This window comes from Rhinoderma darwinii, chromosome 13 (genome assembly GCF_050947455.1).
Source record: "Rhinoderma darwinii isolate aRhiDar2 chromosome 13, aRhiDar2.hap1, whole genome shotgun sequence".
Taxonomy (NCBI): Eukaryota; Metazoa; Chordata; class Amphibia; order Anura; family Rhinodermatidae; genus Rhinoderma; species Rhinoderma darwinii.
This window is the reverse complement of record NC_134699.1, coordinates 20,636,510-20,651,130: the sequence shown is the minus strand read 5'-3', so window position 1 is coordinate 20,651,130 and position 14,621 is coordinate 20,636,510. Positions and strand designations below refer to the sequence as shown.

Here is a 14,621-nt window from a genome sequence, read left to right as displayed (position 1 = left end):
AAATGACTGCCTCATCAAAGAAGTGCAGGACACTTCTTTGAAACGTAATTTGAGCCGTTTTTCATTGAAGTCAATGAAGAGCAGCTCAAGATTACGGGCGTCAAAGACGCCTCGCAAAATGCGAGCAGGAGCTTTTACGTCTGAAACGACGCAGCTGTTTTCTCCTGAAAACAGTCTGTCTTTTCAGATGTAAAAGGAAGCTAGCGTGTGCACATACCCTCAAAGTGACTTATTTTGACTAGAATATATAATATAAGGTTCATCTTAAGTGTCATTTGAGGTTTCTTATGGTGTTTATGGTACAATATTTGTCTTCATTGTATGAACATGCTCATAACCTGGTCATCACTTGATGACCTCAGGTTTGTTTTTTACAGTATTATCGTCATCATATTTGCTAAGATGCAGATGATGATATGAGATAGTATTAGGTATATCCAATCCTAAATTTCTAATGCTGAATTTTAACACTGAGAAAGGTGGGAGCTATATGGATCGTCCACCCATAGGCTAATAACGTCTCTACAACATTAGACATTGATTATATTTTATATTGTCTTCTGTAAAGAACACAATTAAAACGCCGTAATCGGTCCCGTGTCTCACAGTCAGTAAACCTGTATCAGTGATGGGTTTGATCCTCTCCTTCCCTATGTCATCGGTGGAGGTCTGTGCCCTGTGAAGCCAACTTATCTCTAGAATGAAGTAGTCACGGCACTCCTCTGGAGTGTGGTGTCCCTTCATCTTCTGACTTGGAGTTCTTTATATTTCCAAATCTGTCGTCAAGGTCTCCAATTCAATGCGATTGGACTGTAAGCCACATAATCAGCTAATATTTTAAGGGCGAGCTGACACACATTAGTATTAAATTACATTCTTTTAAATGGACCATGTCCTCGAGAGCAGAAGACACTCTTTGTGAGACCACCATCTATGATGTCTATTTGCCAAAATACGGCATGCGAATAAGGGTTGTCCTGTTGGGACAATCCCTTTAAGATTGATGAAGAACCATTTCTGTTGTCCTGATGAAAGAAGGTCTTTTCCAACACAGAGATGTATATGAATAACTACATCAGGCAATCAGAAGCACTTTAAAAACTTTTTGGCCACGTTTTTTTAAGCGTACCATGGCCTAAATGAGGAAATCAGTGAGGGCATTGAGAAGAAGACCACACCAATCTCATTTATTTTTTCCTCCACCTTTATATATGTTTGTGTAGGAGGCTACTTGATGTGTTGTGACAAACATAACAATATTTCACGCTCTATTACATGAACGCTATGACTCTGAGGTGTGAGAAGAATTTACTAGAAGAGTAACTTGGTGGTTTGCTAGTTTGTGTCACTGACAAGGCGTGGGCTCCATGTTTGAAGTTCCAGCAATAACTTGTTAATGTAAATGTGTTAATCCATCCATCTGTAATGTTAGCAGAGAGATCAAGGGTGGGACCCATTCAGACCTGCCATGAACAACTTTCAAACAAAACACCTATTCAAATAAATAGTAATTGTATAGAAAGCCTGACCTCAAAAACTGCTGTACACTGGCCGGCTGATACCAAGCTGCCCACTTTTGCTATAACTACACAATTAAGGGCCCATGGGTACAATGCCTCTTTGTCCTTAAATGCAGGATTATTAATTTAATGCTACAATCGGTACTTTGGGTAAAGGGGGTTTAACACTGGGCAATTATCGAGCAAACAAGCGTTCAGCACAAACGCTCGTTCATCTGTTGATTGTATCGTTTTAAAAAACTGAAATATTATCGTTGTTGGCAGCACATCTGATCAATGAGCTGTCTCGTTGATCGGTGCTCGTTGTACCGGCCAAAATTGCCCGGTGTAATAGGGCCTTAAGTCCTTGAGGAACAAAAAGCAAATGTATTTAATTGTTTTAATAGGGACATTGTGCTGATTCATTGAATTCCTAATGAGTGAGGAATGAATGACATTCATGTATTGTAGCTGGTCAAGCAAAAAAGATATTGACGTTGACAAGACATGGATCTCACTTATGCTCATGGCCATATTCGGGATACATGTTATAAGGATACATAGTATGCTACCCATAGTCTACTAGAGTCTCATACTCGACCTTATTCTGTATTTTCCTCATGAATTCTATAAAAATCCGCAAGGAAGTAATCAAAGCATGGTGTATTATGGAGCTGTTCCCTCCTCGAAGCAATGCTCATGGAGGCACCATATGGTGGCACACCAAATATTTATGGGTTCTAAATAGAGATCTGTAGTAACTCCATATGCTGCAGTTCAGGGTCCGTGCATACGGCAAGTATTCTATAAATTGTAACGAAAATACTACTAAATGCACTTGTGTAATATATATTCAGAGGTAGCAAAGCTGAAGTTGGTATTAGATGTCTTGGGGGATGCATAGTTTGTTAAGAAAATTTAGTAGGTTCCCTGGAGACCTGTGAAAATAATATTATGATGAATTGCTCTATATCAGATCCTTAGCTCTGCCACATCCAGTGGTATAGCTAAAGGGGGGTGCAGAAATAGCCCTGAGGAAGCTCAAAGGCCACATAAAAAGACACCAGTATTATAAAAAGCAGATGGTCGCTGGGGCCCTGTTACAGATTTTGCATTGTGGCCCAAGCGTCTTTGGCTACTTTTGTGCATAAATTGTGGTTACAAAATTTCCTTAAATTTTCTTTCAAATTGGTCAATTATGACAGTGAAATTTTCTACCATAACCATAAATCTTTTCCATACCCCTATACTGAATACCATTTATTAGTGAGCAACAACATACCTATAATATACCTAAACTTTGAGCTGCATTCGTTTGGCCTGTGACCATTGGTTTTCTTTATGACAGAGTTGCCCATGAGAAACCAAGTCTTAAAGATTATTCCAATTAGTGGGTTATGCCATTGCTTTCTGAGCGTTAGAGGTCTGACGATCCTGTGAGTGAAGGGGCCACAGAACTGCTTTAGCACTGCATCACCTTCAAAGTTTTCCCTGCACATCAGCGCTCCCGGCCACCAGCAAGGAACTGCAGCACGGACTCCTCCACTCCATACACAGTGGGTGGCCGGGAGCGCTGCTATGCACTGAAAAGCAGTGAAGGGAATGAAATGCTAAAGCAGCCCTGCAGCCCTTCAGTCTCAAAATCGGTTGGGGTCCCACAGGTCATCCTAGCGATATGACATCAATTTCTGTGATGGGAATAACCCCTTAACTAATGGAAAGCAAATGTATAACATATTACCTAGTATGTATAACTGTAGAAGAACTATTCTGATTCTAAGATGCTTAAAAGGTGTAAGATCTTAATGGATCTGGGGGATCTGGTGTGGTCATCTGTATCTTTATTTAAGCATCTTAAACTCTAACTGGTAGAAGTAATTTATGGACATTATATAGACAGATATTATGGGATGTTGATGATAGAGGAACTTTCTACAAAGAGTCACAACTTATTTAAAGGGGCTCTGTCACCACATTATAAGTGCCCTATCTTGTACATGATGTGATCGGCGCTGTAATGTAGATCACAGCAGTGTTTTTTATTTAGAAAAACGATCATTTTTGACAGAGTTAGGACCTATTTTAGCTTTATGCTAATGAGATTCTTAATGAACAACTGGGCGTGTTTTACTTTTTGGCCAAGTGGGCGTTGTACAGAGGATTGTATGACACTGACCAATCAGCGTCATACACTTCTCTCCATTAATTTACACTGCACATAGCGATATAGCTATATATCGTTATATGCAGCCACATAAACACACTATTACGTTAATGCATTGTCCTGACAGTGAATATACATTACCTCCAGCCAGGATGTGATGTGTATTTAGAATCCTATCACTTCTGTAGCGTCTCTGTGATATTTACAGCAAGGCAAGAGTAATCTCGTTTGAAATGACAGGTTACATCGTAATCTCGCGAGATTACGCTTGGCTTGTTGTAAATATCACAGAGATGCTACAGAAGTGACAGAATTCTGAATACACATCACGTCCTGGCTGGAGGTAAGGTATATTCAATGTCAGGACACTGCAGTAATGTTATAGTGTGTTTATGTGGCTGCACATAGCGATATAGCTATATCGCTATGTGCTGTGCAAATGAATGGGGAGAAGTGTATGACGCTGATTGGTCACTGATTGGTCAGCGTCATACACTTCTCTGTACAACGCCCACTTGGCCAAAAAGTAAAACACGCCAAGTTGTTCATTAAGAAACTCATTAGAATAAAGCTAATATAGGTCATAACTTCGTCAAAAATGATTGTTTTTCTAAAAAAAAAAAACCTGCTGTAATCTACATTACAGCGCCGCTCATATTATGTACAATATAGGCCACTTATAATGTGGTGACAGAGCCTCTTTAATTAGGAGTCGAAATATCACAAAAACCTGTTCTATGAAGACAGGTATTAAAAACCCTATTAAAAAGGAGTTGTCGGGTTTAGAAAAACAATTCGAGCATGTTGGGTAATTAGAGGGGAGTCCATCATTCAGATGCTCTGTCAATAAGTCATTGCAGACAGTGGCTACAAAGAGTGCCTCTCTCTATGGATTCCAGTGGGCTCAATTAAATCCCTAATTTCCCATGTGGTGGCGCTACAGGAGAATTAAACACTTTCTGACAAGTTTACCCAGAGCTTACAACTGATCGCTGCGGGTCAACTTAGTTTTTGGTGACTATTTTAACGAAAGTAAAACTATTTTAACGAGGTAAAACTATTAACAGTGTTTACCTGTAAGTGAGAAAACAAAACCTTGCAATAAAAATGTAAAAAGTAAAAGGTAGGCGTCTAACTTGTCTCCAAACAAATCGAAATAATCCACGGTGAGGTATATTGGGTCTAGACATACATTTACTTCCTCTTCCGTGTTTAGAAGACTACTGGCTTAGGTTACCTCACGATGCCTCTGATGTCTCATGAGTGCGGCCAGGGAGACTCCCTCCAACCACAATAATCCCGTTGTGATCACAAAATAACATAATAAATAAAAACCAAAACTGTCGACTATATACATCCCAGGGTAAAATATATAAATGAGATGATTGAGCTACATCCATGTACATTGATATTAAGATGGTATTATTTAAGCTACTAATAGCAGCCAATCAGATCGCTATGTTCATTTGGTAGAGAAATTCTAAAACATAACGTCTGGAATCTGGTTGGTTACTATGAACAACTGCTCTATTTTGCCTCTGCACTAGTTTTTTAAATCTCCCCTATTGTGAGTCCTGTGGCCCCTCCACAGTGCCAGAGTATCCTCCAGCAGGGCATAGTAATGAGACTAAAGGTCTAGCAGTAGACAACCCCATTCTAAGAGGATTTAGACCCTATCATTTTCTGCTTCTATTGGGTTGAATTTGGGATTTATTAATTAGATATATGACCTGGGTCTTTGTGGTTGGTCCTTACAACAGTTTCTTCTGTTTGGCCAGTCCGACACCGTTTTTTTTCCAAATGCACTTCTACATTTGTATTGCTCCAAAGCCTGTCAATAACGTATACTATTATTGTGTCCAGTCATCCAGTTGTTTACATACCTACTGTCACTCATCAAGAGATGCACCCAAAAAGCTGTCTCATTCATCCAGTCATTTGAATGACTTCACTTGACTGGCGTCAGAAGTCAACTGAAAAATTCAATTACTGAGAAAGTCACGTTTGGCACAATTTCCCCAGATTGCCTGCACATTGTTTATGAAAAAAATAAAATGATGCTTACATCAGAATCAACTCCGTCATGCCATTGAAATGATTATAATTACCTGAGTAGCAAGCTCCAGACATGTCGTGACAGTGAGCAACAGAAAGAATAAGCTGAATGCCTCAACCAGCCAACGGTATGAGGTAGACTACCTGCAGAGTTAGCAATGCCGAAATTAACATTTCTGTCTGCAATTTAAGGTGACCATGGACCACGGTGCACAATTCTGAGGTCAATCTGGTCAGTTATGATGGAACATGTTTATCACCTCCGTTTCTATCCATTTTAAGTCCATGAAGAAACCACATTTGCACAATTTGGAAACACTAAAGAGGTCCAGACTGCACAACTAAACACTCCATCTACAAGTCCAGCCTGCCTACCACTATAAAACGACACCATATGTATCATGGGGTACCGACAAGTCTACTGCTACTACTACTCATGGGAGCAATAAGTCTAGGGTTTTCAGAGATTTCGAGAGGTGGGTTGAGAAATATCTCCTAAAGAACCAAAAGCAGCATTCGGAAACAACCTCATAAGCCTCCTCTAGGTTCATGGCCTGGTTCACAAGGAACTTCTCTATCCTTTTCGACGATAAGCTTATAGCTATGCCACCCAAGGTAGCGGAAAGATGGGTAGACTCATTTTTCAATTGTTACCACTATAAATCTACAGCCAAGCTTTAAATTACTTGACAAGTGGTGGAACATGACAAAATATATGAAGAGCCTAGGCCTGTTAGGGAAAAATGGACCACTTTTGCCTATTTTGCTCCCATTGGTAGGCCTTACTCTTCTTTAGATCTCGGTTTGTCTCTTCATCTTCTTATTTTATCCCACTTCCTTGGTTGCTTGCCCAACATTACCTTATGGCCTATATGAATCACAAAACATTGAGAGCAACCTACCTTTTATAGACTTGAGTGACCCTTTGGTGAGTTCTAAAACTTTGATATCATGGAGCAATTTTACAAATCTCAAGTGTACAAATCAAAATCAATGCATACTCAAAATTAATACACTAACACATTACGTGTTTGCGTCATCTGTATCTTGTTACAGTAAACTCTTCCAAAAAACTGAAGACTTGACTTGGACTTTTTAGTTTAGATTTAGTTGTGATTTAAAGGAGACAATTGGAAATTGTGAAATTAGTGAAATTATTTAAATTGAATTTGTGGAATTATTCTAAGCTGCTTTATCGTGCAAATTAATGGTAGTAGCTTAGTATTAGATCCCAATGGGGCCTTGACTTCTGCTGTTTTTTGTACTATAGCTAAAGTTTAATCCATGAGAGCCTATAAACAACAAAACTACAGTTCACAAACTCATAAAAGGGTAATTATGATAAATCTTCTTTTTTAGCCTTCTAGAAGTGTATACAATTAGGGTAATTACAAGGCACGGTCAGCCTATATATGTATGTGGTAACACCAGGGAATGCTGAGTGTTTAACAACATTCCACTATGGGCTGGATCATACCGTACGCATCTCTCGTATGTACAGCTCGATACAATAATTCATATACTTTTTTATTACTTAATTAGGCTGGGCTAAGTATTCTTTCAACAAAGACGGGCTAATCTACAAGATTCTATCCCTGAAGCAGTATGCATTAAAAGCTATGACAAAGCAGTCATATGCACATATTCAGGGCTCTCCCAAATGTCTTAGACCAACAGCTTAAGGGTTAGCATTGCTACTTGGGGATAGGTCTGAATCTGAGAAGGGCAACAGTACAATGCTAAGTAAGGTCAGCAATTCAATCTGTGAAAGCACTCACCTTATCTTCTCTACCTCCACCCCTGTAGCCATATTGTAATATGGTAAAAAAACAGGGGCGTTGGTATAGGGTGTGCAGACGTAGCAGTGGCACCTAGGCTCTGGTGCCTGAGGGTTCTGGGTCCTTGTTACAGCTTTTACTTTGGGGCTCAAGAGCTTTGAGTTACTCCTCATGGTGAAACAGATTGTATTTCAACCTTCATTGGCTTATATGTGATAAATACGGCTCCGTTGGCCAAGTGGCCGAATTTTCCCGTATTTGCTCATCTCTACATAGACATAGATGCTTATCTGATGAACCTGCTAAATGCTAGTCAAGGTAACCCAATAATTTGACCCTATATGCGTATATACCCTATAGTCCTATAAAGCTTAGAGGAGTTGTCCAATTTGAGGGCTGTTTTTATACTGATGACCTATCCACAGGATAGGTCATCAGTATTTGATCGGTGGGGATCCGACATCCGGACCCCACACCGCACAGCTGGTCCAACTGTCTCCTGGTGTTGGAAGCTATGCAGGGTCGTTGCCGGAAGCAGAAGGCTCCAGTCACTGTATAGCGGTCGTGCTGGGTTACTGCAGCTCTGCTCTTATTTACGGCTGCTATACAGTGACTGCAGCCTTCTGCTTATGGTAGCGAACCTGCATTGCTTCCGGCACTCGGAGGCAGCTGATCGGTGCGGGGTCTGGGTGTTGGACCCCCACCAATCATATACTGATGACCTATCCTGTGGCTAGGTCATCAGTTAAAAAACCTGCCCCATGCCTGGACAACCCCTTTAACAATGGTGAACACAGACAGCAGAGGGCCCCTGTACAACATAATATTGGCCCCTGGCTCCCCAATAACTCATCATACAGAACTCCCTTATGACTCTCTAACAATCTACCAGTAATTGTAAGCCATGAAATTTATTAGCTCGGCCTCTTACATGCAATCTAATTGACAGTAGGAAACAGCTAGCTGCTTTTAGATTGACATTGGGCCCCCTTGTCTACAGCTGCTCTGGCTGCAAATATAGCATGCCTAAATATTTAGCTAAGTATAACTATAAGGTAATGAAATAATTAGTAATGAGTCTTAGATCTCTAGCACACAGTGAAGCCTTGTGCACAGACCCTCTACATTGAGTTCCTAAGGGGTTGGATTAAAAGAGTTGTCCAGGATTGGAAATACATGGCTGTTTTCTTCCATAAACAGTGCCACAATTATCAACAGGTTGTGTGCTGTATTGCAGCTCAGTCTTATTCAGTTCAATGGAGTTAAGCTGCAATACCAGGCTCAAATCATGGACAGGTGGGGAACTGTTTCTGAAAGAAAACAGTCATGTTTTTCTCAGCCTGGACAACCCCTTTAAGGATCCATAAGCATTCTATGCGTCACTATATGGGACCTTGGCAAGACACTGTATTCTGCTCTAGAATACTCTCTGTAATACGGCATGCATAAACCTTCGTGTATGGGCCTATAGAAATCCGTGAGTGCCGTATTACAGATCCAAAATATGACCATGTACATGAGGTCTTATGATGTAAGAGTAATGTTTTCTTCATTAATTTTCCCACTGTAAACATACGTTCTCTAGCCGTCTGCCTGGAGCAGAAGTTATTGTCTGGGTATGAAAATCAAGAAGTTATGTCAACACGATACCATGGTGCTGGATTATGTTCTATGAATTTCTTCTTTCTGTGCATCTGAAATTACATCCCCATTAAGGGAACTTTCACACACACAAAGAACTATAGACATTTGTGAACGGTTACATTTCGGACATTTTTTTGGAAACGACCGTCTGAACACATTCCGATAAACTTGGGGGAATCCCAGTAATTCAGATACTCTACTAAAGATTTTTGTCGCAAGTATAATGTTAACTAGATATCTTGCGAATGTAGGTATTCTTCTAGGTTGCCCATCAGGTATATCATCTACACAAATATGTTTTCATGACTGGGAGATTGTTCCAGGTGATAAATATTTGACATCAGTAATTGAACATGGTTGTAGTACATTGTTTATTCTATAAATGCCAATTTGTGGACCTCTGACCTATATTGTGGTCTTACTACTGAACATGGAGTATGGATAAGAGAAACGGGATCAGGTTCTGCAGCAGAGAAAGATCAAACCTCTTATGATCATTTTAGGTATCCAACATCATTAGGATCTGATAGTAGGAAAGGGATAGGGGAAGATAACCTAATTGGTGGTCACGAAAAATAAGAAAAACTTAACATAGGCATTAAGATAAGGCTGAGGAGCACAATCCTTGACTTCACATCTCAGAACAATGAGTACAAGAGCTGATTATGGAATTCCGGACTCTTCTTCCATCAAAACCTTTTGTCAGCTTTTTTAGAGTGGTGGTCAGTTTGGAAGTGGGATTATGTGCATCCAAACAAGGGATTCCGAGTTAAAGATTTTTGGTATGTTCTTTTGATACATATTCTAGTAATGTCTTTGAAATACTTCTTCTGGCTACCCGGGGTTCTCCAGAACTGTGAGAGGGATTAAGGCATTTTGAAGCAATGACATGTCCAAGTTGGCTCATTTTGCAAGTTCTGATCTACTAGACCACAAACATAGACCACAGTAGGTCACCTGAGATATATCTAGTAATATTTATCACTGTGTATACTTATATTCTAGCTGTCATTTGAACATTTGCCTCTGTAAGGTCACTTTATGATCCAAACTTGGAAAACAGAAGTATGTTAACATGTTCTAAATCACCCTCTTAAGGTGTGTGAAGAATTGGTCCCACAGCTAGGGTCTCTGGAATTGAAATGGCTAGTGTGGCCTTCCCACCATCCATGGGAACATGAAGGTATTACCATGTTACCTGATGAGAAGTAGCACATACCAGAGGGAACAAAGCTATTTAAAGGCCATCCAGATGAGCTCCATATTCATGACCATTACTGGTCCTCAACATAAGGACATTTATTTCTAGATGCACAGTATATTTTTTTTCAGACATGGATCCTAATAAAAAACCCACACTTTTGTAAAACACGACTATAGATCAATCCTAAGTTAGGCATTAAAGTTGAAGAACCTATTTGTCCCACCCTGGCTTCCTTGACACATGATAATACGAAGCAATATTGATAATGGTTGATGAGATGATCAACCTATGTTATCCTCATTATTAATTTGAGGATTAAGAAGATAATTCATGCATTTATTAGTTTGCTATGTTTTTTGTGTACTTTAGGTTGTCATTTTATGTAACATGCAACTGTTTTGTGAAGTGACTAATTAATTTACTGCATAGAACTACAAAGGATGTTTAATCATGTTTATGGGCGCCATAATACAGGGTGTCATTTTATTAATCATTGTAATCGATAATGAATGCTTTATTTATGATGTATATTAGACATTACTTTTCTATTTATGAACATTGTCACCTTTCTAAAGCATAGCTCCCATAGAAGATGTTAATTATGTGTTTACAGTTTTGAGAAGAACACCCATCATTGGCCATACTGATCAGACTCTGTTTTACCTGTAAGTAGATGTCCTATATTTATCCATTCTATCCTGTCTTCAAGTTTTATGTCTCTGAATCTTTCAGTGAAGATTACATTGTAATATTTAGAGGTGCAGGTTAGACTATGTGTTTATTGGTGAAATTATTTTCCTTTAATTAGATTTGTAACACATGAACATAGAAGATCCCACAAAGGATATGGAGATCAAAAGTAAGGTCTCATGCACATGGCAATCCTGTGTGAACGGAGTCTCTATGGTGGCACCTAGAGTCCCTATGGTTCCGTTTTATGGCTCTGTAGACAATCCGTCTGGTCCTGTATGGTCCCTTCGTATAACACAGTTTCTTCTCTAAAATAAATCCTTCCTGTGAGAATACCTATATAATATGGGATGCTACCAAATCAATACAATCTCATGTCATCCAGTAAAATAGTCTATATGTTTTTGTAAACACGGGAGTCTATTGGCGATGGATGGAATCCATTAGTCATTCATCACAGCCATCCAATAAAAAAAACGTATATGCTAAACGTACACTTTTTTTGCATGGGAGTCTATGGGTAATGGATGGCTGATGGATGATTTCTATTGGAGGCATCCATCAGATGTATACGTCTTTTGTTTTAACATCTCGCACCATATATCTCAGGATATGTCGGTTTTAGATATAGGTTAAGGAGGGACACATCTGTAGCTCTATATGAAATCATAGTAGACGCTACAGAGGTAAAATATGGGCCCATAGATTTCTACGGGTGCTGTATTATGGGTTTGTACAAAACAGATCAGAATATGGTCTTGTGCATGAGGCCTAAGGATGGATCTTATATGCTATAGATATTACTAAGTCTAGTGAGTACAAATAGTATTTCCAATATGGTCTCTCGGTGTTCAACTTGGGGTTTACACTTGTCTTTCCAAAGAAATCAATCACAATATGCAGTTTCTATGTAATATAATGCATGTCTGATACTATGGCAGGCTGCTTTAACTAACAGAATTCTTAGGATGCTCTTCAAGCCCAGGGGCCTACGTCATACCGATACAAAACCCTGATTGTATCTGATTATGGTTTGGCTAAAAATAAAATGCTGAATGCAAGTTTGATGGACCATACCGCAACCAGGATGTGTGACCCAGGCCAGAGAGTAATACCAGAAGAGTAGTTAGTACGGTGTTGGAGCTGCTCTTGGGTCAAAATGACTAGTAAAGGGTCTGCTTCATATCTCAATAACATATGTGGAAAACTGTGTTGTAGGCCCCTGGCTGACAGTTTGGGTGACTTTTAGTGGACACAATTAGCGCCTACTAGTTCTGCTCTTAAAACGGTTGTCCAGTTTAGAAAACCCATTTTCATATACCCTACTAGAGAATTAATAGAGGGGGTCCTCTGTTCAGGATCTCTTGGGTGGAGAGCAGTTATAAAGAGCGTCTCTCACTCTCTCTTTCTCTCTCTCTCTCGAGGACCTGTCCTGTCCTGCAATACACAGACAACTAATTGATTTGAATGGACACTGTGTAATGCTTAATATCCCCTGTGGTGGCGCTGCAGGGAAATTGAACAATTATTGCAATATTTCTACACAGATTACATCTGATCGCTGAGGGTCTCAGCAGAGGGACACTTTGTGATCAGCTTACTGTCAAGGGACCTGTCTAACAAGTTGGAATTGTTGAAAGCACACAACCCCTTTCAGTTTCATGTCACAGACTGGATGACAACCCTTTTAGGAATTGAAATGGCGGTCATATTGGTTGTCACCCAGCCTCCCCAGACAAAGATAAATCTATAAATAGTTTTGTTTTTTACAACTCGACATCTATATTCCATATCAATGACGAGATCTTATAAATCCCAAGAACAAATTCTATTGTCCCTATAGGAAATCTATACTTAAGCATATGTAATCTGTGATGATAGGACCGCTGGAACCTATGGATTATGGAAGAGCCTAGGAAAGATGAAAGGATGAGAGAAGAGAGACAGATTGTGATAGAAGCTTTCACATTTTAAGGGATTAACCAATATAAGGGAGTTAAGAATACGTCATTGTGCGCATAGTGAGGCGATCAGACACAACAACACATCACAGTGGGTGATGTTGAGGAGGCATCTTACAAGAAGAAGCTATATGAAGCTATTAAAACACCATTAAATACAGTTCTTTTCTATTCAGTATATATAAGGTACAGTATGTCTGTTTCTTGGGAATCTGGGTGAAAACTGATCTGGACACCATTACCTCTTCCGCATATGTTGTTACCCAAGCTTTCCTAGACACCTAAATTGCTATTTTGCCTAGTTATGTAGTGACACATGAACTTTATATCAATATCTAAACAGTTAATAGCCTGACAGAAGATGATAACATATTTAGTGGGGATCTTTTTCCCACTTTTATGGTTTTTTATGTACTTATATGACCCAGTTTAGTACCATTCGTTATGCCATGGAGGCCCACTAATCCAGTCAAGAGACTATGAGATATTATAAAGAAACATTTTACATCTCATACCTGGGACTGAAGTTCTGCAATGGTCTTCTCATACGCACTGTAGTCTCTTTTCTTGGTCTGCGACCTCTTTTTATGCCACTCCTGGATTTTATTCTCCAAATCGGCATTGGCTTCCTCAAGGGAGCGAACCTTCTCCAGGTACGAAGCAAGGCGATCATTTAGATTCATCATTGTCTCCTTGCCATTGTTGGACAGTAGACGTTCCCCATAATCCTTGGAAAAGTTATAGCTTCCAATCCCAGAAGAAATGGAGCTGGATTTGGATATTGAGACCGGATTTCCACCACTAATACTGTATGATGAGGAGCTGTAGGACCCATCTAGGCCTCCGTTAACTGAGGGGGACGATGATAGGAAGCTGCTAGTGTAGTGGCTCATGATCACATCAGCTGAGGACCTTTAACAAACATCAACTCTCATCCGCACGGCTGCTCTGTAGCAGAAGAGTATCTTTGCTAGTCTACTTTATGTCTTTCAGAGTGGGAGTTGCCTAGCAAGGCAAATAGGGTTGTGTCATCTCATTAAGTACGTTTCTCATTGCTCAATCCTGCACCTTGGTGTTATTATTTTGAATAACAACTCGCTCCTTTTTTTTTTTTTTAACCCTCATTCATATTATACCAACAAGGTGTGTCAGAGGTGGAGGCTGATCTGCCAAGTTTCCAACTTCATGTGCGAGTATCCTCACCGCAGAGTACTCCGAGAAGTCTATTACAAATATCTCAGCTGCAGCTCTCCAGACTCTAGAGTATATTTACACTGTCTTGAGGGGTTAACTCCTTCTCTACTACAACTAACATTCAAGTGGTTTATCTACTGATAGACAATGTACAGAAGAATGTTACATGAATTTGGTTGAAGGATTGCCAATAGCCGGGCTATTCTAACGGCTTATTCCCACAAACGGGTGTCAAATCGGCTGTGAAAAAAGGCAATTTTTCACGGCCGATTTGCATCCGTGGGGGACCCGTTTTCACAGAGACTTACGTCTATTGAGAGGTCCATGAAGACTGACAAAAATAGGACATGTCCGATTTTTTCACAAGTCGTTCACATAGTCCGTTAAAAAAAACATCAATAGCCCCATAATAGTACATTCATTTTAATGCAG

General features: G+C 39.7%; 1 protein-coding gene across 1 annotated transcript in view; it reads right to left on the bottom strand.

Moving 5' to 3' along the window:
• LOC142665807 (keratin, type I cytoskeletal 19-like) overlaps positions 1-13,888 on the bottom strand; it is a 30,183-nt gene extending 16,295 nt beyond the window's left edge. Inside the window, exon 1 of the mRNA XM_075845583.1 lies at positions 13,511-13,888. Coding sequence (XP_075701698.1) covers positions 13,511-13,888 — 378 coding nt within the window. The remainder of the gene's footprint in view (positions 1-13,510) is intronic.
• Positions 13,889-14,621: the final 733 nt, after the last annotated feature.